This window comes from Anopheles marshallii, chromosome 2 (assembly GCF_943734725.1).
Source record: "Anopheles marshallii chromosome 2, idAnoMarsDA_429_01, whole genome shotgun sequence".
Taxonomy (NCBI): Eukaryota; Metazoa; Arthropoda; class Insecta; order Diptera; family Culicidae; genus Anopheles; species Anopheles marshallii.
This window is the reverse complement of record NC_071326.1, coordinates 53,722,471-53,747,031: the sequence shown is the minus strand read 5'-3', so window position 1 is coordinate 53,747,031 and position 24,561 is coordinate 53,722,471. Positions and strand designations below refer to the sequence as shown.

The 24,561-nt window shown below is 35.8% G+C and overlaps 1 protein-coding gene across 1 annotated transcript; it reads left to right on the top strand.

Annotated features, from left to right (window-relative positions):
• Positions 1-641: 641 nt before the first annotated feature.
• LOC128719043 (homeobox protein abdominal-B-like) lies at positions 642-23,392 on the top strand. The gene is made up of 8 exons (XM_053812663.1): positions 642-657; positions 9,648-9,700; positions 11,977-12,028; positions 16,378-16,800; positions 17,125-17,312; positions 17,434-17,593; positions 22,892-23,103; positions 23,198-23,392. Exons 1-8 carry the CDS (start codon positions 642-644, stop codon positions 23,390-23,392), a joined length of 1,299 nt encoding a protein of 432 aa, XP_053668638.1.
• The last annotated feature ends 1,169 nt before the right edge of the window (positions 23,393-24,561 follow it).

Genomic DNA, 24,561 nt, shown 5'->3' with positions numbered 1-24,561 from the left:
ATCTGTGAAAATACGTTAGTTGTGGAATGTAAAATAAAGCGTGAAAGCTGTGCTCGCGTTGCTGCGGGGTGCTACAGCAATTATGTGAAATGAGTAACCAAAAAAGTAGTAGCAAACAACCCACCATAAACATTAACAAGCATTATAAAATCATAAAATTCTTGCCTGACGCTTCACATTCACCGGTGCGTATGCGTGTAAGCCATAAAGAAAGTGTAATATTGAAACAATGCAAAGAGCACAAAACCGGCCGTAATGTTGAAACATTTGCAATGAGTATTCATTCGAAATGGGGTAGTGTATTGATAGCGACGCTGGTCTTCACAAGACAGGGACCTGTCCAAAATCCCATCCAGACCAATCCACCATACGCGGAACTGACTATCCCGCTAACGGGTAAATAGAGACGAAAGAAAGCCAGAAATGACTAGACCTCTTAAGGTTGTTGTGAAAATCAAGAAGAATTCATTCAAAATTTAACAAAAAAACCATTACAGCATTTTTAGCTTTGATCTGCAGATATGATGTATGGTTTTGAAGCGAACAGAAACATTAATTTGTGATAGTATAATATTAGTGAAGATCGTAAAAGGAGTGGTGCAATTTACTGAAAAGAAAACCTGTTATACGCCATTGTGAAAATGATCATAAAAAAAGGTAAATATGAGTTTTTTTAGAAAATAGTTCATTGTCGGGACGTAGTTAGTGTTGCATACAAAATTATTCTAAACAATAATATGTCTGGGAGAATATTGGAAGGTGCACAATGCTAGCAAAAGTTTATCTCATTCGCCCTGAAGCTACCAATTATTTCGTCTAGGGAGTCTTTTTGAACCTGATATTGGCCGTGTAAGCAGCAACAAATGAGGTGAATATTGAGAAACAATATTAAAGCTTGCTTAAAAAAATCTAAGCATAAACAGAACGCATTAATTTATTTATTTTAGTCCATAACTGAAAAGGTTCGACCTTCACTTGTAGCAACGTTTTACAACCAAATGACCTCAAAGGATTACTGAAGTAGAGCAAAAGGAGGCAAAAAGAGAACAAAAAATCAGAAAATAATGAAGGTTCCAAAACAAAAATTGTAAAAAAAACCTTAGAATCCATCCTTAGAAAAGGCTAGCGGTGTTATGAGTTTGAACCATGCGCAACCTTGGGCGCAATAAACCCGTTCAAACAGTTACGAGTTGTGAACTTTGTTTGACCTCGTTGTAATGTTGTCTTAAAAAAGGCCCTAACAATGGGAAAACAGAACGGAAACATAAGCAAACTGAACGTATTGGAAAGCAAACATTTAAATAATCAATATGCCTTGTTGAAATCTATGCGGCAGTCGAAAGTGGTCTACGTATGTTATGGGTGCAATGAGGTCAAGCTGAAAAAATAAACCGATTCGTTTGCAACCGACTAGTTACTAGACAATGTTTTTTTTCAAGAATAATGTATCCTTTAGCTAATTGAATATTGGGAATAGTAATACTAATGACCTAATTACAAAACATTCATCATAAATACTCATTAGAAAATACCTATGAATGAAAGGAATGGCAAAATGATTCGGTAAACAGTGATGAAATGTTTATAACGATTTTTAATTGAAAATAAATTACCCGTAGGTTACTCATCTATTACTCCATTACATCTCCTCATCCATTACTTAGCTATAATGAAATTCCGCTATGAAAACATTTCTACATCTAAGAGACGGTTTTTACTTCGGGTGAATCAATTTCGGACCACTTTAGCACGTAAAAAAGGTTTTCCGCGCCGGCTCATTTTATGCTCATGAAAAGTAAACACAAACATGCCGCTTATAAGAAGAGCAAATATTTACTGTTCTCATAAACATAGACAAGTTTTGAAGATGCTTTGCCTGCGCGGGCCTTGCGGAAGCGTAAGACTCTGAGAATGTATGAAGGTGTGATTTATTATTTCTATCGATTCTATTCAAATGCTTTAGTGAGCGTGTAAGCAGTACGTAAGAGCTAATCGATGCATGCTAAATGTTTGTTTGCTTTGACGATTGTTAGAGGCGCTCTATTGTTTTGGAAACGGTTTTTGGAAATGTGGTGTCTCGCGATTGTTTTACAACACGCCTCATGTTTGTATAATTCGTCCCGTGGTAAACACAAGCTTACACTAATTGTGTGATTGTGTCGAATAGGTTTCCAATTTCGATTTGATTATGTTTACTTTCTTTCACGCCTTCCTGGGAAAATCAGATTATACATATTGCAAACTAGTTTTGAGCAGTTTTAATTGTAGAATTATTTACTGAACATCAAGTGTTAGTAATTTCGAACAAAGGAATTCAGAAGAAATTTATGAAAAGATTAGCTGACTAATTCCCTGTGACGGTACGATATGTGGGGGTTCCAATAAGTACAATTGCGGCGACTATGGAGTATGGCGAGTATGACGAATTTATTTCGGGCGGTATCCATTTGCATTTGGTTTTGCAATAGAGCGTGCGCATTATGGCGCCCTTCGTTTCTTCGTTGAAATTTTGAACGATCTTCGTTGAATTCAACGAAGAACCGCCCCCAAAAAAACAAAGATGGCGCGAATAGGAAAAGTAGGCGTGGCTCGTATTCGGAGAAATAAGATGAGTTTCGTTAATGGTATAAATTCATAACGCAAGCATGGAAGCGTTTTCTTTTATTTTGTAAAATATTCATTTCAGGCTGACGTTACGATTAAATAAAATGGAAAGAATACGGCTTGCTTTAGAAAGTATAATATTTCAATAATTGATGATGGTACCGCAGTTGTTTTCTGTATTCGAATGTAACAAGGTGTTGCGATCAAACAATCTTGTCATCCATTTTACATTACTGTGCTTATATAATCGTGGTTCGTTTATTTAGAATTAAACAATTTACGGAACCATACGTGAATTATTTAAATACGCCATTAATGATAAGTCATTTAAAATGGTTAGCATAAGAGCAGTTAGCTTTCAAGTACGTAACGTAAGTTCAATAACGATAAAGACGATAAACGATTTGACCTGTAAAATGTTTATGATACCCTTCCGCATTGCATTTATTGGAAGTTAATTCGAGATCGACGTTTTGTGTGCCTATGAGAAAACAAAAATGCGACCAGAAATTACTAAAAGCGGTTAACTGTCATTAATGCATTGCATTGTTGATGAAGGATGATGACATTCTTGTAGTGAAAATACTTCCATGTCGGGAAGTGCTTTACCGAATGCTTTACTGAATTTTTAAATCTAATGTTATTGCATTTGTTTCTTCAAAAAGCGTTATTGTCGTATTATTTCTATGGAAACCTTCTACTCATAAAAATAAATTTAATAGGTAACGAAAAAATATCCCCAAATATGAACAACCGGTTGAAACACATTCCATGCAATGAAAAACTACGGTCATTCCATATAAGTTATGAGTTTTGTCCAAAACTCAACTTGCTTAAAAAATGATGAAACTAAATCAATCAATGTATCTAAATAATGGCTCTAGACGTACTGTATTGATCAAGTACGAAGTTCACCACCTTAGGTATGGTTTGGTTTGAAAGCTGATACAAGTTATTTCAAATGAATGAATGAATGAATTCAATTTCAAATTACAGCGCTTGCTCATGTGCATCTTAAATTTAGCATAACGCTAGGCACAGCTATGGCTACATACTTAACATTGGTTAAAGCGCTGCAAATAATATATATTGAACGTTGAAATTATGCTTCTTAACTGTAATTATGAACTAACTTAGAGAACCTAACTTATTAACATGTTTTTTTAACACTTCCGTATCATTGTTTTGCATCGAGATAAATACACAGAATGAATGACAGATTAACAAAAATATTTGCATGTATGAGACTCTGCAATATGCGAGTAACGTTAAATGTCCGTCGTCATATTAAGAATATAAGATAATAAATATTTTTTTAAGGCCAATAAAAAGGAATACTATCTACTAGAAATTGTTTTATTTACATTCGTCATTTTAAAAGTTTTTGTTAGTTTTTATTAACTTCTTTTTATTCTATTTATCTTTCGTAAAATACAGTAGCACAAGTACTTTAATATTTAAACTGTAGAGATGTCCCATGTATTAATGCATTGAATATCAAATCAATAAATTAGCTATAAAATTAGGTGTTTAACAAAAATTCATGGATGGAATAGAGATCGAGTAGCAACTATTTAAGCGGACACAATAAAATGAAACAGCCGTGTACCTCAAAGTAAGAGAGAAAGAGTTTGGTTTGTAGAGCAGATTAACGTTTAAACCCAACCGTGGTTGGTGACGAACCACCCAGAAACGATTTAGTGAAAAAAGTGTAACACTCAAGTAGTATAGCTTTAAATAAATTATTTATTGTTAATTATTACAATAATTGTCCTGCACAAGAAATACTGAGGTAAACATAACTTATGTCTTAAAACCAAAATTACCTATATACGAGTTTGACGATGGATACAACCTAATAACTTAATTGTCTTACTTATATCCTTGTTAATATGAGAACGGTAATTTAAACTATGGTCTAACGTAACACCAAGATCACAGACTTCTTCTCGCCGAGGTAACATATTACTTGACAAAGAGTACTATAGACATAAAGGATTCTTAAGTCTATGAAACGTCATTACAAAACACTTATCATAAGACTGCTTAAGATCGTTCATAGAACACCAAGCACTAAACTTATCAATTATTTGTCGTAACATATTGCAGTCATTATAGCTTTTTACTGGTAGGAAGAATTTTACATCATCGGTGTACATTAAACACGAATCAAATAAATTTAAGCTAGCAATACAGTCTGTCCATTCTTCTTGAATTAGAGGCGAATATCAGCCTATAGCCACAAAGCCTCTTTAAAAATGAAAAAAAAATGAAAAATTCTTCTCGTATAAAAAATTAATTTTCAGTAGTTATTTTGCCTTTGAGAAGCTATTTATGCATTGAAATGTACCGATAACACTTCCACTGAGCGCAAACGTTATAATATTTCGAATTGAAACAATCAATACGAGAGAATAAGCAGCAAAGCTATAAAAAACCAATTTATATTAAACTATATTCTGTCCGACAACCAATACGGCCTGGCCGTCCTTACTGAATAAAAAAAATTCTAGCCGACACACATTATAGCACAAAATTTAAAAAAATATATAACCAATGGGCTAAATCAAACTCATGCACAAAGCTACACATTTACAACAAGTTTAAAAAATGAAATTTGGATTATTATTTTCAAATGACTGTACTATGTTGAAAGATATGTTTTAATTGTTTTATAATGATGATAGCTGTTATTTGATGAAAATTCAGCACATGTCATACTAGCGCCACCTATGGCAATGCGTGCATTTGGTTCATGCGCAGGATATAAATATGACACGTTCAAACAATTCAAGATTGACACAGTTCTAACAATAGGTGGCGCTTTCACTGTCGGAACGAAAGTCCTAGCAGGGGTTGTAAATCACCTATTTTAACTTTGCAAATGCAACCAAGCTACTGCTTCAATGAAGATTAGACTATATTTATAGATATTCTTTGTAGTTAGTTGTTTTTGAATAATGGGATTCAACTACTGGGTCGGTCGTTTAACAAAATACATTGAAAGGTTACAATAATAATGTATTTTGTTAAATTATTTATTTTCCAATGATTTAGTTACACCGCAAGTTTGATGGCAACGCATAAATTCATACAAAGTTTGGTAATGAGAAGTGATATTTTAACAAACATCACTGTAAACAAGTCACATGTACAAGTTGTATCGTTTTCTTTCAAGTTTCAAGCATTGTTTTGGCTAATGTAGTAATGTAGTCGTATATAACGAAAGTAAATAGAGGAATGATCAACGCGTCTAGAGTGGAACAGGTCATATTTTGAAAAAAACAATGTCCAAAGTTTTTAAATTCAGTTCACTAAATGATATAGTTTTCGATTACATGTTATAGATATTGTAAATGTGTTTTATTTCTGTACAGAACAGGAATTCAAGACATCTGAGTACACCCGGGATAAGATACCCTTTCACGGATCGGAGAAGGAATATTTGTATTTATCAAATATTTGTTCCTTCCAATGGGATTTAAAACCTAGTTTGAGTAAGGTTTGATCATAAGCCAATAATCATAAGCTATATGGAATATCCAATTGTCTAAAAATTAGAAACGTAGAATTAAGAAAGTGTTGTTGTGTCAGCTTATAGAGATCACAAAATGGTAAGTAACAAAATGGTAAGGAAGTTTTGGTTTGCAATCCGCTGTCTAACATATTTTTGTCTGATAGTTTTCAAGAACTTAATTAAACGAAATTTTCAACTAATGCAAGAAACAATTTTTTTTGTATACCCATAGAAGTTCACATGACATGACATGTACTTAATATTAAGATGTTATAAACGAAGGATAATGTATAGTTTGAAGATTAATAAGAAAGTGAGAAAAAATCGTATTTTACATAATCAAGCCACTTGCTTGACTCGTTTGATTATTTGATTCATTTATTTGAGAAGTCTTGTTGATTCTTTTTGCTTGCCTAATAAGTGGGAGTGGTGAATGCATAAAAAAAAGATGTCAAACTAATAGAGGATAACCAAAAAACGAAAGAAAATCAAAAGTAAAAAGCGTTACAAAGTCCGAAGAGAACGTTGTCAGTAGGATGCCGTATTACGGTCCAGTGTAAAAAATCAAGCTTCTCTTTGGTGTATGTTTGGTCGTCGTAAAACGTTGCTTCTGCTCTCAACGTCAATGTCGTTTTTGTTCTCATTAATTTTTCTGCTTATCCTACGCTCCCTATTTAAATTTGCTGGTCATGTAGCTTTTATGGATCGAATAGGAGAACAAATCTACAAGCTCATGAATGTAAAACGAATCATATGACATGCATGATAATTGACGTCAGGCATGAACATGAGTGCTATAAAGAGTACGTGACTTAAAAAATGGTAAAGTGATAAAAGAAGAAAATTACCACGGTATCGAAAGCAGATTTACTACATTATGCTCAACTGCATAATGGCTAAGAAATGCATAATACAGAAATAAACAACTAGAAATAGTGCAGACGACTTAATTCATAGGTTAGTTTCATAAGCTTTAATATAGCACTAGATATTAAGTATTAGCATTATGAGTAGCCACAAGACGGACACAATAGGGATACAAAAAATAAATATGTAAATAAATAAATAAATACGTAACTCACTACCTTGTTCAAATAAATAGTACTCGTTGGAAAATGTGTTACATATATCAGTGTAAAAGCAGAACGTATGATCAGCTATCAGTTTAAAATTATGAGAATTTATAATCAAGAATGGGTACAGCTTCTAACTTCATTCCGTGTCAAACGAAGATGAGTACTCACAGGAAAAAGAAAATATGATACAATTGGGACAATATTTGGTACAAAAATATGGGTATTAGGTAGAATAAAAATAAGAAAATAAGAAAACTATGACTCTTTAACACTAAAGGCCAGTCTCGGTTGCTACCATGATTGAATACATGAATTTGTCTCAATATTATGCAAACTGCTAGCACTGTTACTGGGACAGCAAGATGAACAAAGTAATGTTATACGCTCCTAGATCATTAATATGGCAAGAATACGAATATAGAATAATATAGAAAACCAGGCCGTCGGAAATCCCTTTGGAATTTGAAAGAAAAACATTCAAAGCACCCCTTGATAGATGTTCCGTGTCGAATGCGCGCAATGCTCGTGGATGGAAGGTACAGGGACAATGTGAATGTTATATCGCTTTTGTTGCTCTTTCTATTATCAGCGCGGCAATTTCTGCCTGAAGTTGGACGGGTTGTTTGATCCGAGGGCATGATTTCTGTCGAAGTAAACGAAATTATCTTGCTAGACTGTGATGCAGTACGCTGCTCTCCCTCGAACAATTTCGTCAACATGCTACACAAAGCAAAAAGTAGCCATTTTGCAAATAAAGCACAGTGCTTTAGCCTGTCGGTCTGTTAACCTGAGGTGCTCGCCCTGTTATTCACTTTGATCAGTTAGTGTTGATTGAATATATTACTAAAAAATTAGCACATTGAAATATGTGCTGTTTATTTTTACACAGTTTAACAAAAAAAAAAACAAATGATAAAAAAGCTTCTGGACAATTGTTGGTTTGTGTGCTTGAAAGGTAGTTGCATTGTGATTTGCATTCACTTTTAAAAAGTACACACTTAGTTCTGACAAACAAACTTCGTCGTACATAAAACTTTGATAAATTGTTTATGTTGCAATGTGGTTCGAAAGGATGCTCTGTGTTGTTTGATTTTTGATGATTAGCAGTCTTGGATATATTTTGCTAAAAGTTATTTCTATGTTAGAAGAAAATCAGCTATATAAGAGAAATTAAGTGTATAAAATAAAGCATTTCTTTACTAATCTATTACACGACGAAGCCGATCTATGTATCTGAAAACAGTATTGACAATTTAGTAACAATAAGACGTTTTGTGTAGATTTAGTATGAATGAATGTACCGTAGGAACATGTTTTTGTTTATTGGGGAATGCAGGTTAATAAAAAATGTTTTCAAGCTCTTGATGGTCATAATTGGAGTAGTATCCTAGAACCATGCTGTCCATGTAGCAAACTGTACATCGTGGGTTTGTATCTAATTTAGCATTAACTCCCTGCTGGGCTGTGCGAGTGCTTAACATCGTAGCGAATTATCTGCATCATCATTTTTAAAAGCAAAATGCGCGATATACTGCTTACCGTATGCTTTTACAATGAATAGAACATGAAATACAGATTATTTTATGTTATAGAGCACGCCAAGCAAGGAGAAAATGCATTGCGAAACATAGTTCTTCAGCCCATGTTCTGTTCATAATACGATGTTGAGCCATCGTAATCGAATTAGCAATAATAATAAATGTTATGTAAACAATATTAATGCGAAACTACGTTAATTAAAATAAATATTTTTTTTTTCTCTAGAATATTGTAATACTAAATATAGAGTATGAATAAAATGGCTTAGATTTCAAACAAACTCACGGATCAGTATAAAATGAGTGTTCTAAATCAGATCGGATCTTATCGGTCTGATGAAATGTATTTGCTACAAAATTATCTTTACTTGAATTCTGTTCATTAGTCAGACATATTTCAGCTTTATGCGTTTCCTAAACTTATATGGAATATGACTATGTTGGAATGAACTGCCCAGTGAAGCGACATAAAGGAGACTTAATTTTATAAAACATAATGTGTGGCATGATTGGTAATTCAATGCTGATAACTGAACTGAGACTCGTTTGCTTAGCATGAAGGTTATTTTTTAAGTTCTAGTAGGAACTGGCTGGTAGTACAACTCAGTGGTTACAATCAGTGGTACAATTCACAACAGGTTAAAACTGCCGTTTTAACAAAACAAAATACAAAACTGTCCACGGTAACGAGGTCAAGCGGCAGCGTTTGTAAATGTCAAACCACCCAGAATCAACGTTATCGGTTCCGTTTTGAAGTCAATGTATATTAAAGCTTTGCTGTTTTTATGTGTCTATTAATTTTGGGAAATCAATATTGTGGTTGCTTAAGAATGTAACGAAATTCTACTACTGGCGGTTTTTTCTGGATTTAAATAAAATAAATGTATTTTAAAATTGTTCATTTCGTTCCAGAAAACAATGATAACCATTACTCTTCGCTTCGTGTTAGTGAACTCTTAAGAAAGGTGAGTGTAATTTTGTTCGGAGTTGGCTTATTTTTTTAATAGCAAATATGTCGTGTTTCCTTTGAAGCCATATGTCTTATAGCTTTATTACGAATCTAATAAAGTTGTCTTTCGCAGATAGACAAAAATGGTTCGGCTAGCAGAGATAAAACAATTATGCGCATGCTCCTCAAATCGTTGTAAATAGTGAGCAGGTGTTTCTCTGTTGAAAGTTTTGGATTTCTTCTTCTAGTCGAGGCAATCTTGAACCAAAGTGAAACAATATTAACAATGGCATAATGCTGCCTCATAGAGAAAATGAAACGAAGGATCGAAAACGAAATAGAAACAAGAAGGGTCTTTTCTTGTTATATACACATAGTCCGTCGGAAGAACTGTTTTTCTCGACGGCGCTGAATGTTAAAGTCATGGATGATAATATGTTTCATTCCAACAATCAAGCGATATCCTATGAAAAGACTTTCCGGTTATATTCTATCTCATTGAGTTGAGTTTACTGCGATAATTGGTATTTGCTTTGAGACTAGAGCACATTTCTCAAGGGCATTTTACGAAAGTAACGCAAAGATAGGAACAAAATGTACGGGACAGGATGAATAATAAAGAGACATGTTGATAAAAAGGATCGATTGCACGAAAGAGCGAGAGATGGAAATATCTAAAACGAACTAACGACGGATTAGCACGTGATGGCGGCGGTTCAAGAAATGGAGAAATGCTAATGAATCGATTAACATTTTATGGATTTCTTCTTTGCAGTGTAGTTTTTGTACAACTCTATTCTCTGGTGAAGATTGGGTTGTTGCTGAATTTGCAGATTTACAATTTCACAGAAATAAATAGTAATTGAACATGTTGGAAAATAACTAACATCAAATTGAGAGGAAAAGAAGCGTAGTAGAAAATGTTTTCTTTAGATAAAACCTTTTTAAAAAAATGTGCATTGTGGAAAACCTAAGGAAATTGAGTGATGTGTCACCCTTAAGAAACATTGTTATTATTTGTTTCATATTACGAGAACACATTATTAAAATTCTTGTACTACATCGTGACTACGCGAAAAATCTCAATTTTCATAATGTGTGTAAAAGAAAGAGTGGTGTTGAGTGTAGTCGAAATTCCAACTAAAGCAAATTGTAATAACATTGCATTGGAAGCGACAAGCAAACAAATGGAGTTGCATTGGTTTGTATGTTTTTTCATTGATCCTACAATTGACCAACAATTGTAGATGGTCTCGTAACTTGCAATGGATATTTGTCAAAAGTTTAACCACTCAGTGAATAAACATATTTCACAAAAGTCAGATATCACACAAACAAAAGTGTTGTTTAAAGGTGGGTTGCTTAAGTGGCTGCAGTGGTTTAAATTTGTGACCAATGGTGGTCGGTGGTGTTAGGGGAAAGTGCGCCCGAGAGAGGGAGAGGAGTACACAAGAGACATGCTAAGAATCTTAAAATATTCAAATAAATTACACCAACCCTGTCGCTCAGAAAAGAAGCGTTGAACTGGCACCGTGAACGTGGTGTGGTAGAGAAATAAACCATCCTATAGCCACCTCCTAGCTCAGGCTGGTATAAATGTGTCGGGCTTCTTTAACATTTGCTGCCATATTCCAACGCAACGACGATCATGTTTCAAGAGATAAAGATAGCTGGATAGGGAGGAAAAAGAGCGAAAGAAAGTCATGCAGCGGCAACGGCAATGCAGACAAGATATCCGCCCGTTGTATCATATTGAGTGTATGACAATGACCAAGTATACCAAGTCCACCATCTGTTAGTATGATGTTGGTTGTCGGTTTTCTTGTTCTTCCTGCTGCTTGTTCAGGAGGAATGTCGAAGAGAAATTACAGCAGGAAGCGACGGCGGTGAAGTGAGGGATATCTGTGTATTTTGCTTTGGTTTTCTGTTGCTCAGATTAAGATTGCTGAAAACTGTAGAGAGGCATTTTACCAAAGTGCCAGGCCAGTCTTCTTCCAAGACACCTGGCAACTGTCATGTTATTTTCCTGAAAGCAGCTAGACGCCATTTTGTGATGTTCGTTGCTTTCTGGCTTAAAGATTGTTGAAAAAATAACACAGTGAGCCCTTCTGTAGCGTACACACTTCAAGAGGCGCATGCTTGGAAAGGAAAAAGAATGGCATAAACTTGAAATTATACATTCATGATTTGTATCTCGCTTCAAGCACCTTAATTACTTGCTGCTTCCTTTGAGAGCAGCAGCAGCAAGAACAACATTAAAAAAAAACAATCTTTTTGAATCTTTAATTTCAGAATATTCCCAACCTGATTGGAAGAAATAGTATTCTAGCCAGCGCAGCGTACGGTACGTATTTTAAAAGAAAACCGAGTTCATAGTCAGACGTAATATCAAAGCCCAGTATTCGACAGCACACGATGAACCGAGATGTTTGTAATTAATTTCATAAAATTAACATAGATGCACAAAATTCTGGTGCTAATGGATTGAATGTAGTGAAGTTGTAATGCCCTGTTTTACTTATCAAATTGTGGAATCAACAGATACGTAGAAATCGCTCACAAAAGAGAATGAAAATGAGCATATAGCCACAATAAATGTTTAGGCAAATAATTTTTTTAAGCAACTTTTATCTTCTATCGTTTACATTTCATTTATTTCAATTTCATTAATTTCATGTGTGTTTCATATACAATTTGATTAAATTGCTATGTGTTTTATCGGTAAATAATCATAAGTATAAAACGAAATCAGAGTACACTACAGCTGATATGATATGGAAAGTTTTTCAACAATAATGTGACAGATCATCATTGTTCTCTAAATGCCACTATATTTATGTCTACATATAACTAAGGTATATGTTCATTGAAGTTGAAGAATGTTAAACACACTGAACATAGAGAGTATAAGATCATTTGACCCGTATAGTACGTTACGATATTGGTGAGTTAACATTTAATCTTTTTTGTGAAATAGCATTATTTACTATATCCATTCACTATGGAATATCATATGCTATCGCACTAACTTCAGTGCAACATATTATGGTTATGGAAAAGTTAAAGTTAAGTGGAAAAGTTGAAATTATATGAAGATATGACTATTTCAAAATGCTGGTTGCAGATTGTATTAGTTTATGAAGATTATGGGTTTATTAAATCAAACCAAACTGGCCCGGTCAAGGGGTGTGTGTGTAGCAACGCCAGTCTTCACACGACAGTACCGAGACAAATTACCATCCGGAGCGTTCCCTCGTAAAATAAATCGATGCGGCCTGGCTTAGAATGGCGAACGGTGAAACCTAACAAAAAACAGTACAAAATTGTTTAAACAAATACACAAATTTAAATGTAAACTATGGTTGTCGGAACATATATTTCTGTTTATTTGATGGTGGCGGCAAATGCCACATTTCCACAATTTTTACAAAGCATTTCCTCCTTGCAAATTCGAAATATGTCATTGCTATTATTTGTTATTTATTTCGCTGTACCGTAGTACATTCATAGTAAAGTGAAGAAAAAAATCTTTAATATAAACATATCAATTGAGAATGATGTGGACAAGTAGCTTGATTTATTCAATAATTATGGCTGTTTGACATTGACCGTGTCTGAACCTGGATGTGTATACCGTGTGTCAGCGAAGGTTTAGGGATTTTTTGTCAATGTATATAACAATTTCATGGGTATCTCTTTGCGTAACTTCTGGCATCGTCGGATTTTTATTGACATTCTTGAGGTGTCCATATGGTTATGCGTGCGTGGTGGTAACGAGTTCGAAGATTTGTTGAGTTCTTTTAATTTTTTGCACTCGTATGCCAGCCAGTCTGTTTTGTGTTTGTCGTTTGAGAAAAAAGCTCATCAATTCCTTCGACTTGGTTCCACCCTCCAGACTGCGATGAAAATTCGGTCGTCATCCTTTTTTGCTTCCGTATCATGTTTGTGCTTTTGTCGGGGGTTCAGACAAAGATGCCGAATAAACAATCGTTATAAAAGTTGGTGTTAAATGGTCGTGTAGGTCATATAACATAAAAACCAACACTCTTTCACTTACCCACACACACACAATCCGACAGACACAGACGAACAATCGGTAGAAGCATGTGATGAAAATGGTAGCACTCCTGCCAGTTGTTTCGTTTTTGAAGTTGAGAAACTTTTGGAAAAAAATTAAACCGTACGAAGGTAAAAGATGGTGTTACTTTTTTTTATGAAATGCGTTATTGCGGTTTTGCGTGAGGCTGACTAAGAAAGGTTTATCATAACTCTAAAATCAATCAGTGAGGAAGTGCGAATTGGCTCAAACTGTCCATCTTAAATCAGAGACATTGACCGTAGCTAGCACTAGCTTTTTTGTGTGTCTCCTATGCTTTATGGTGTTTGTTAAATGGTTAGAAGCGTGGGTACTATGAGCTACACAAACCAGAATTATACGTGTGTTTGTTGGTGGAACTAAAGATGGCTGTTGGATGATGAGCAACGAATTTGGTAAAAAAGGAAGCGATCTCGTTTTTATGATGATTATTTTATGATTATTGCATTAATTATGGAGCTTTGGAATAATGACTGGAACGTTTTGCGGTATGCTGTTGTGCTAATGTCATTTTTTATCCTGCTAGGCATGCAATATGTGAGACTATAAATTTATATTGCACTCTTTTGTTTTACCAGTGGGTTTTATTACTGTGAATGTCGTACGCGTTATTACGATTTGTCTGAGCGCCACAGGTGATAGCGCGGAAACGGTAGCATGTGCGTTGATACAGCAGCATAAGCATGCAGAGGGTTTTGTAAAGTTAAATAATTTCACCTGCAAGTCAGCAAGCAGCAGTCGATATTCGGCCATAAAATAGTCGCTCTTTGCCAGCTTAGTACGGTGTTCGGACGAAAGATGGCGCGACTGCAACGCGACGCGAGTGTGTGTGTTGGTGGATGGGCACGATGCACTTGACTTGCGTAAAAATGTTTCCCCCACTTTTAGATTTTTATAATCCACACACACAGCCAACGACTGTATCAGTACATTGCGTATACGTACACGCAATAAGGAGCCGTGAGCAGCGCGATACGCGAGAGGAATCGAAAAAGGTTTTTTTCTTCAGTTGAACAATTGTATGTAAGGTGTCATGTACGAGCGAGAGACAGCGAGAGCGAGAGCGAGAAGCAGTATCGGCTCCTTTTCATTCGAACGTTGCTGCCACTCGCTTGCGCATTAGCGTTCAGGTGTTCCCTCCTTGTCGAACGGGCAAGAAAAATTTGGATTGCGCAAGAGCGCCTTTATTTATCTCACACAGCAAAAGAAGCGCGTTTGCGGTGTGTTGTGCAAACACGCAAGTTCTATGATTTTGTTTTCAGTGTAAAGCTGAACTTCTTCAAGTTAAGACGAAAGTTGGGAAGTCGTAGCGCCACACACACAAAGCACAAATATTGGCCTTGGGCATAGTGGGAGTGTAGGCAACGAAAGGTTCCAGATCGACGACAACGACGACGACAATAGCTTACGGCAGGGTGGAAAAGGGTAGTGGCAAACCGTGTGCATCTGTTAACGCAAGCGAATGGTTGGGAAGGAGATCGTTGTGTTTTAGTTTTTCGAGTGAACGTGGTCGGCAGTTTGAGAGCTCAGAGCGGCAAAGACGTTTGTGTTTTTTTTTTGTTGATAAATCCATGGATCGATTTCGTAATTTCATTAGGAAACAGAAACGTACAGTGAACGTGAAGAATTAATAATTGGTTTATGTCTGGCAGTATCGGGCCTGCACATCTTCGGTTGTGAAAATCCGGCACGTTGTTTCGATTCTCCGCTTGATTGTGTCCACGAGCGAGTACTAGAACAAAAGAACACCAGAACCGGCAACTTTTAGTAGTTTGCATCCGTCAAAACAAACACGGCATTTGGAAAGAAAAAATTGAGTCCGTTCGAGGTCTGTTGTCGGATTATAAGCGGAAGTATGTGTCAGTGTGGTGGTGCAATGTAATCGAATACCAAAGAGTTGGTGTGTGACGATTGATCGAGACGCAAAGGTTTTCGAGTGTTGAGCAGTAAAAATATTCACAAACATGTGCGTGGTTTAGTTTTGTGAAATTGTCCTAGACCATAGAGATGCAATATAATCTGTTAGGGAATATATGGAAATGTTAAACTCGCTACGATAGTGAATTGTAATGAAGACGAAGGATTTGTGCAACATTGAGACAAACTTGGCACGTGGCTTGGTGATCATGATAGCGGCTTATTAAATGCTACTACATTGTTCTTGATGTGCTGTGTGGATTTGTCCAATTTGCTTTGGCAGAGCAGGTTTTAAATATGGCTGAGAAGTAATTAGCGAAAAGTGCAACATAAGAAGTAATTCTACGAAAGTTCTATGAAGTTTTGTGCGTTTGTTGGAATAGTGTCTCGGAAAATTGTGTTGCAGTCGATATAGCAAGGCATACGGACAAGCTAGACCGTACAGTAAAAAAAACTATACTTGTAATATTAAGTACCGTGCTCTAAAGTGTGTGTGTGTTTACTTGGCTATAGTGCAAAGTCTCGCTTTCGGCTAGGTTTTTATTTATTAAATTTTTTGCTCATACCGTTTTGCAAAACAACCGCAAAAATTACGATCACACTGCTGAACCACCACTATCCTCATCACACCTCTGACCTGGCGTGCGCAATATACCACGATCCCCACGATGTCACGGCAGGGTCGCACGCTGCTGCCGGGGCCTGGTGGGGGCAGCACTCCCATCCGATGCATTCGGTCGGAGCGGCTATGTATGGCGAGGATACGACAGGGCAAACTGGTGTCAGTAGCCGCAGCCCTCCTGCATCCATGCACAATTCCGCCAACCACGCTAGTGCTGCCAATCATATCGTACAACACCAGCAACAGCAACAGCAGCAGCAACAGCAAGTGGCTGCAGCAGCTGCAGCAGCAGCAGCGGCGGCGGCACAGCAACAGCAAGTGCAGACTCAGTCAGCAGCGCCCCAGCAAACACAGAACACTTCTTCGTCGAACACATCCCAGCAACAGAGCAGTTCCGGGTCTGTGGTATCCCCAGCAACGCAAATCGTTCCTCCTTCCGCAGCTAGTGAATCGCCGGGGAGCGTAAGCTCTCAACCCTCAGGTAACTATTAATATACTAACGTTGACTTAGTATACAGCACAGTATACAGCTTAGAATACAGTACAGCATAGTGCACGTTAAGGAGGTATGACGGAATCAAAAGTTTAACATTTTTCAATTTTTATGCAGTTTATTCTTTTATCACATTCCAAATTTATAACGATGTTTTATATTGTAATACAAGCCAAATAGGTTTCCATAATTTATTTTTTATCATTGTTCCTGGTGTATGTGTATTTTAGTTTGTTTTGTTTTCTTTTCTTTTTTATGTTATACTTTCTCCAACTCATCGAATTCGCCAAAATGTGTGATCATTAACGATAGGTCCTATTCATATACCAGCAAAACGTCCTGCGTTTGATACGGATTCTCGACTGAGGCACTCGTATCCATGGGGCAACGAGTCGGCGGCTGATTACGCTTACCATACACAGTATCCACCGTATGCGCTGGCGACTGATATCAAACCAATGTATTATCCAAGCTATCCAACTGATGCCAATTTTCAACCCGTAAGTTGCAATTAAAAACAGTACCATTTATAGGCATCCACGATGTGAGTGTGCCTCTATTCGATATACAGTCAAACCTTAAATTTCTTTATGTTTTTTTTTTATTTTGTGTCAAATGCAGCATCCATATTATCCAAAATATGAGCCGGACGCCTACATAGCGGCCTCTACTGAACGATCACGGGGGGTCGCTGGAGAACCACCTTCCTTGCAGTCTAGCTATGAATCATACAACTCTTCCGGGTTGAGATCTTATTCCAGTGAAACATATCCTAATCCTGGTACGTATTACAATTTGAATCTTTTTTGTTTTTTGTTCTCTCTTTCGTGTCTTTCATGCCAAGATTTTAAAATACTCCAGCCCTTTTACAACATTATAGTGCATATGCTCGAATGATTGTAGTATTTGCAAGTGAATTATTTTCGTAAAAGTGAAATAACGATGATACGAATTTGATGTTGGAGTGACATAAAGTTTTTTCGTTTTTTATAGACATTTAACGTGGTTGAATGATTTATTCTAAAGAGTTTGATGAAGTTTTCGAAAGCTTTTTTGTGAGGACGTTTGCGTATAACTGGTTTGGAAAATGAAATAAATAGCTTCATTTGAGATGGGACGAGTGTCACAAAAGTGAACGTTATATCAGAAAAAGTTTGTGAAGCATTTACTCTTTAAAATATTTTGATTCATGTAGACATTCATATATCATATTTCAATATTCACATATACACAATCATATATCAATATTCACGCTAGGAACACCATATATGGCACATGGCTGTTGGTGACTTTACGCGAAACATTTAATCGAATTATGCAAAATCACTTTTCTGTCTTTTATCATGGATTTGTACCTTTCACCGTTTACCTTTCGTTGAAATGAGGAAACCTAATACTTGTTTCTATACTACACGAGGTACGCCGCCTTTTAGTCTATGTTGCAACGAATCAGGAGAGACATTGATGTCACGAGATAGTAGTTCAGGAAAGTTTCATCCATCCCTTGACATGCGCACTTGCGATGTGATGAGCTTTTTTGGTTGCAATGTCACATTTGAGTAATTTCGCTTAAAGTTGTGATAAAGTTGGTGAACCAAACAATTGTAAAACAATGGTGTAAATGACATTATTATGAATAATTATTGGAATTCATGTTCATTTAGCAAATTTATCCGTAAGCTTCTGTATCTGTGGCATTTTAATTTAAAAAAATGTAGTGAAGTGGAGTAAAAGAGAGAGAGAGACCGTGAAAGTTTTCCGATTCAAAAGAAGACATATTTTAAAAGAGAAAGAGAGAAAAGAGAGAGTTAATATTTAGAGAGAAAGAGAGAGGGAGAGTGAGAGAGAGAAAGCCTGATATGAAAGTTATGTAGTGAAAACGAGAGTATATGCCAGAATATGCTAGAGTTTTACTATAAAATAAAATAATTTCACTATCCTCTATGCATATACCCAATCTCTATACGACGTGCCAGAGTAAGAGCTGACGATAATAATAATAATACTTTTATGGACTACGCAAAGCAACTGGCAAAGAAACATGGTTATTCAAATATAAACAAATCGACTGCCACAGGAGACACATGTTTTTGTTTACAGTGGAGCTTGTACACCATCTCGTGAAACGGTTTGGCAAAGAAGAACAAGCTTACACATTATGTTTACATTCTGCACGAAGGCACCTTTGGAAGCCACAACCTATAAATTCTCGTTAAGAAAAACTTCATTTTTAGACTCAGTTACCGGAACAACATGATCAGGCTTTGGTCCGTTTGCTCTACTGTTTATTTGTCTTTTGAGTTACACGAGCTTCCGCATTGAATCGTGCTATTTCGGAACCGAAAACTCTGTAATCATCCGATTTGTTTACATTAGTGGTCTATATTTTAGAATTTGCTCCATCACGTCAATAAGCTCTGCAACGAATTCAGTACCAATGAATCTTGGGGCGTAGTAGGCTAAGTTAGATGGCAAAATGAAAAAAAAATTGTTTTCCTGAATCGATGGTCGTAAAGGTTTGGTGGGTTGAACGATGAATATTTTGTTAAATAGCTTATACGCTATCTTACTTATTTGCAAATCTGATATGTGATATAAGTGTGAGATAAATTTTGATTCTAAGTGTCATTTAATCGATTTTTGAAGTAGAAATGAATGATTAATAGGAAACATTCCACCGGCAAACACTAGTTCGATTGTTGAATATTTTCAAAGTGTTGTTACGATGTGAAGAAAATGATTTACAGGCCATATAGATAAAATTATGGCTTATTAAAATATCGATAAATACTTCCATTAGCTATCTTTAATGGGTGTCATATTTCATTTCTTATCAAAAAGTGACCGAACTATGCACGTGAGTCAAGCAATTGAGACAACCTTTTGTTAGTATTTAGACACCGTTCTCATGACGATCGTAAACGATAATCATTTAACAGTTTTATTGACTATTAATACCATCGAAATAGCTATGTTACATGGTGCAAACAGTGCATGCATTAGCATGTAAAAATTGTTAAATAAATAGCACTTCCCATAAAACCAAGCCATTAAAAGTGAATAGTTTAATATAATCGGTCTTAGAATGTAGACATCAGCTACCACGTTTATACATCCTAATAATGACGGTGATAATGGCGATGATTATGAAGGCGTTACTTTTATAGATGTTATAAAAGCAAATGATTATCAATGCTAATAATTCAATTCAGACAATCTCACCTGTTGGAAAAGTGTTGCTTGAGTTTTCAGGTATCTTGCAAAGCATAGTGTTGTTTGCATAGACATTACGTGACCGTAGCGGGTATTTTTATTGCTTATGTAAACAGTTAAACGGGAGTCTTTTCGAATTGAACTTGAACTGTTAGATAAGTTCGAGCGAGATAATTAGGAAAGTAACTTGTACTAGCTATTAGCTTCAGGTACGAACGATAATAAAGAGATTATGTGACATGTATTCATTATATATGATGGGTAAGAAGATATAATCATCTTTGTTGATTTCAAGCGGACGTATTGATCAGGTCATGTTTCGCGAACTTGGAACTAGTATACGTAAACACTAAGGTAAACCTTGACACTGATGGCTCAAAATATTCATGCTCAAGTGTTAGTATAGCTGTAGTTGAGTAGCTAGTATCTCGGACGTTACCTATCGGGTCCGCTTTGATTGGTTTCTAAAAGTCTTAAGCTTGTAATTTTTAGTATGGCACTGAGCTAACTTAAGTAATGATATTGCTGTCATAATTTTGTGAGGGATTATACCGAACAATAATGGATATGTCGAGTGTTTAATTCGTTTTCTATTTCTATTTTTATGTATTTATTACTTAGTAACTTAAAAAGAAATAAGACACAATCCAACAAAGTAACTTACAAGGGTATCTCAAAGTAGGAGGAGCAGGTGTTAAAAATATACAGTAATATTTCCATGGTACTTCAGATGATAAGACGTAAAAATTGATACTAGCAATATTACGGTAAAAAATGTTTCAAAACTAAAAACTATAAAGTAAGTATGAGTTGTAGAAGTAATAAAAGTTGAGTAAAGTTTAAAAGAAAACAAGATTTTGACAGTTGATACGTATTGATATTGCAATGAAGAGAAGTCAATACCAGAAAATGATAATTAATTAGGATGTAACGAATTATTATGGCCAACCTGGATCACTAGCGAAAATTAGTTTTACTAGTTCGGGAGAAACATAAAAAACACAACGAAGGGATCAATCGGGAACAAATCATGTACATGAAAGCATTTAGTTGAAGACAAATAAAAAATAAATTAAGCTTTGCACGGTTGATTGATGTGATGTTATTGTTAAAAGTAGCACAAACAATATAATCTATTGATGAGCAGTGTGCCCTGGAGCTGTAGAATATAGTTATTATGCCAAAATTAGTTCATTTGCAGATTATTTGATCTTATTTCGCTCAATGTGTTCGAACAGTGGGATAAAACAGAATACGTAAATCAAGCCTATAAGAGGGAAAATGATTTATCGTGCCATTTTGAAGAATATTCCAGTATCGATGAGTTGAAGTTGGAAGTGGATAGATGTTATATACATTAGATATACAAATTGTTCAGGTGAATGTAAAATATTTGAAATAATTAAACAGTGATCTCTGTTCCTTTTTGACTTCCCAGACTACGGATCGCGGATTTTCACGTTCTTACTTATTAATTATAGATTGTCTAACTTACATTTCAGTGTATGGTGGGCACGGATCAGAAGATATTTGCTCCTATGTATACTAATGTAATGTAAAGTAATGTAATCTGTCAGTTGTAGTCACAAAACCAGTCTGTAAATTGAGGAAATTAACTGAAACTACATGAAGTTAGACGAACCTAACAAGGTTATTTTCTAAGAAAAGAATATACTTAGTATGCTTTATTTAATTTTATGCCGACAATCGGCCGACAAAACTTCACTTGTTGGCAAAAAGGTCAAATATTGAGTTGCCAGTTATCGATAAACCAACTAATAAACTAATTTGGATAAAGTTATGAAATTCAAAATCATTTATTTTTTTTAATTTAATATATCTGCGCGCATTTTATAATTTATTTCGACAACAACTTTCTCAACTCTGCCAAGATTAATTTGAAAGCTAATACAGTAAGACGTGAGTACCGCTTATCATGGGAAAAAACTGTATATTGTTTGGGAGACATTTCCGTTTTTTACCATGTTCTGTTATTCTGAGTACAAGCTAGCAGACCACACGGTCTGCGTCTTGATTGAATCGAAGTCCGAATCGAATAATTAGTTTTGGGTTTTTTTCAGTTGGGGACCGTCTGTCCGGCTCGCAGATTATAAGTCTATTGTTTGAATAAACCAGAAATCAGATATTTAGAACCGTTAAGTTGTGCGTAAAAAAATATGTAATCAGCAAACTACGGAAATTCCACATGCTTCAAAGCATTTATTTCACACAGAGATAACTACAGATTTGCCTATTTCCCAGGTTTCTACAACGTCATCGCTCAAACTGAGTTTGAAATAATAGAACTACATAGACTGAAACATATTCTAATCGGATGCTCTTTACTCAAAGTATCATAACCAATTATCGTTTTCTTTATCAACATAACAACCTCAAATGGATAAAGGCTGCCATTTCTGACTTTTTTGGACTTTATTTACGGAGGGTTTGTTCGGAGGGTTGGTAATCCACGTAAGGAGAGTTAGTCCGGATGGGACTCCAACCAATCTTCAGATAAAGTTATTCTCATTGAATGTCACACCATTGAACCTGAAGTGGTTTTGGATTGCCAATTCTGATATTTTATGAATGTATTTACCCGTAGCTAGATAGTCAGTCCTGCGTACGGGTGATTGGTGGTTTTACACGGGTAGTGCCGAGTACAGTTTTATTATATTTGAAATATAAGACACAAAACCTCGAATTGACACATATAGTCAATACGAGAGACGGTATCTTAGCTTAAATGTTAAAAACACAAAATGTTTATTGTATGTTAGTTATGTATGGCACATTCAATCTATATTAATCACATAAGAAACTCACTGTCTGTAACGTTTTTGTACACATTTATTTGTTTGCACAGGTTCCAGTTTAACGGTTGGTGTTAGCGGTGTAGGGTCATGTACGCCTTCCAACCCACTCGAATGGACAGGAAATGTAACTGTGAGAAAGAAACGAAAGCCATACTCGAAATTCCAGACTTTGGAATTAGAAAAAGAGTTCCTCTACAATGCGTATGTTTCAAAGCAGAAACGATGGGAACTGGCTCGCAATCTCAACCTCACCGAACGTCAGGTATGTGTAGTGTCACGTTTATTCGTTACTTTTAGTAGAGCCTGGAAATGTTTTTTTATGCAGTGAATATGTTTTTCTTTATTCATTATCATAGGTCAAAATATGGTTCCAAAATCGGCGAATGAAGAACAAGAAAAACAGTCAGCGTCAATCAGCGCAAGCAAATAGTGGTAGTAGCAACAACAGTTCCAGTCACAGCCATTCCCAGCCGCAGGCCCATCATAATCCACATCATATAAGTATTGGTCTGGGAATGTCAACATTACATGGTTCCAAAATGCATCAGTGACCTTTAGAGCAACAAGTACACCAATCGGAATCACAGTCACAGCTTAGTCAACAGCAATCACAACAGACCCTACTTCAATCACAATTGCAGCATCACCCTCACTCTACTACTTTGCAGGATCAAACGCAGCAACAGCTCTCGCAATCACAGCCACTGCAAATTCATTCTCTACATTCGCATTTGATTCATCAAACTCCTCATCAACAGAACGATGACCAGATGAAACAGGAGCTATGTGACACACCTACCACAACGATGTGCAGCCACTTTCCTCATCCACATTTGGTGAACTATAATCACCAACACTGATTTGAAACTAAAGCGTGACGCTACAAATGACTGTCCGTGCGCGATGAATTAATGAGCCGTGATGGCTAAGCTAATACGTAAATGAAACGAGTTTTGAATAAAAGTAATAATAAAGAAAAACGGTAAACAAATGTATCGGAGAGTCGCCACCATTCGCCCAGAAAATGCAAGATTTTGCATGAAAAAGCTCTGCAAACGACGTAAAGGCATCCACCGAACACGGTTTGTTTATAACTTATGCTGTAGTGTAAGAAGCGTTTGAGAGGAATATTCTGGAGACTGTGAGGCGCTTTTGGGACAGTTGTAAATAGGAATTATTTATAAGCTATCCAGCCAGTGAGAAAAGTCCAAATTGTGAGACCGTGAGTAGGTGATTTAAGTTTACAAGTAAGGGATTAATGCCTCTTTTCAATGAATCATTAATTATAGTAAGAGACAATGTAAAGGTAAACAAACAGATTAGATTGGTTTAGCAGAATAAATCAAAGAAACACTGCTTTGTGGAGAGATAAGGTTACAAAAATGGCCCAGTTTGCTCGTCCTGGAGCAATGTAGCAAATGAGAAATGTAGAGGAAACAGGTAGTTCATAACATAAAATAAATATTTAAAATCAAACTTTCCCTTTTTAAGTTACTTAAGGTGCATGCAAAAAGAATGAACATGACGGCAAAGGGGATAGGAGCAGATAATGGTATAAGTTCATCTTAATAATAACTTAACTTAAATATTACACATAAGATGCGGAGGAGGTGCAATGAAAGGAAACAAAAGAACTTATACATCGAGTAACAAACATTAGTCATATTTTGACAGTATTTCAACCTTTCTCTCTACCGAAATAAAATTCACTCATAAAGAA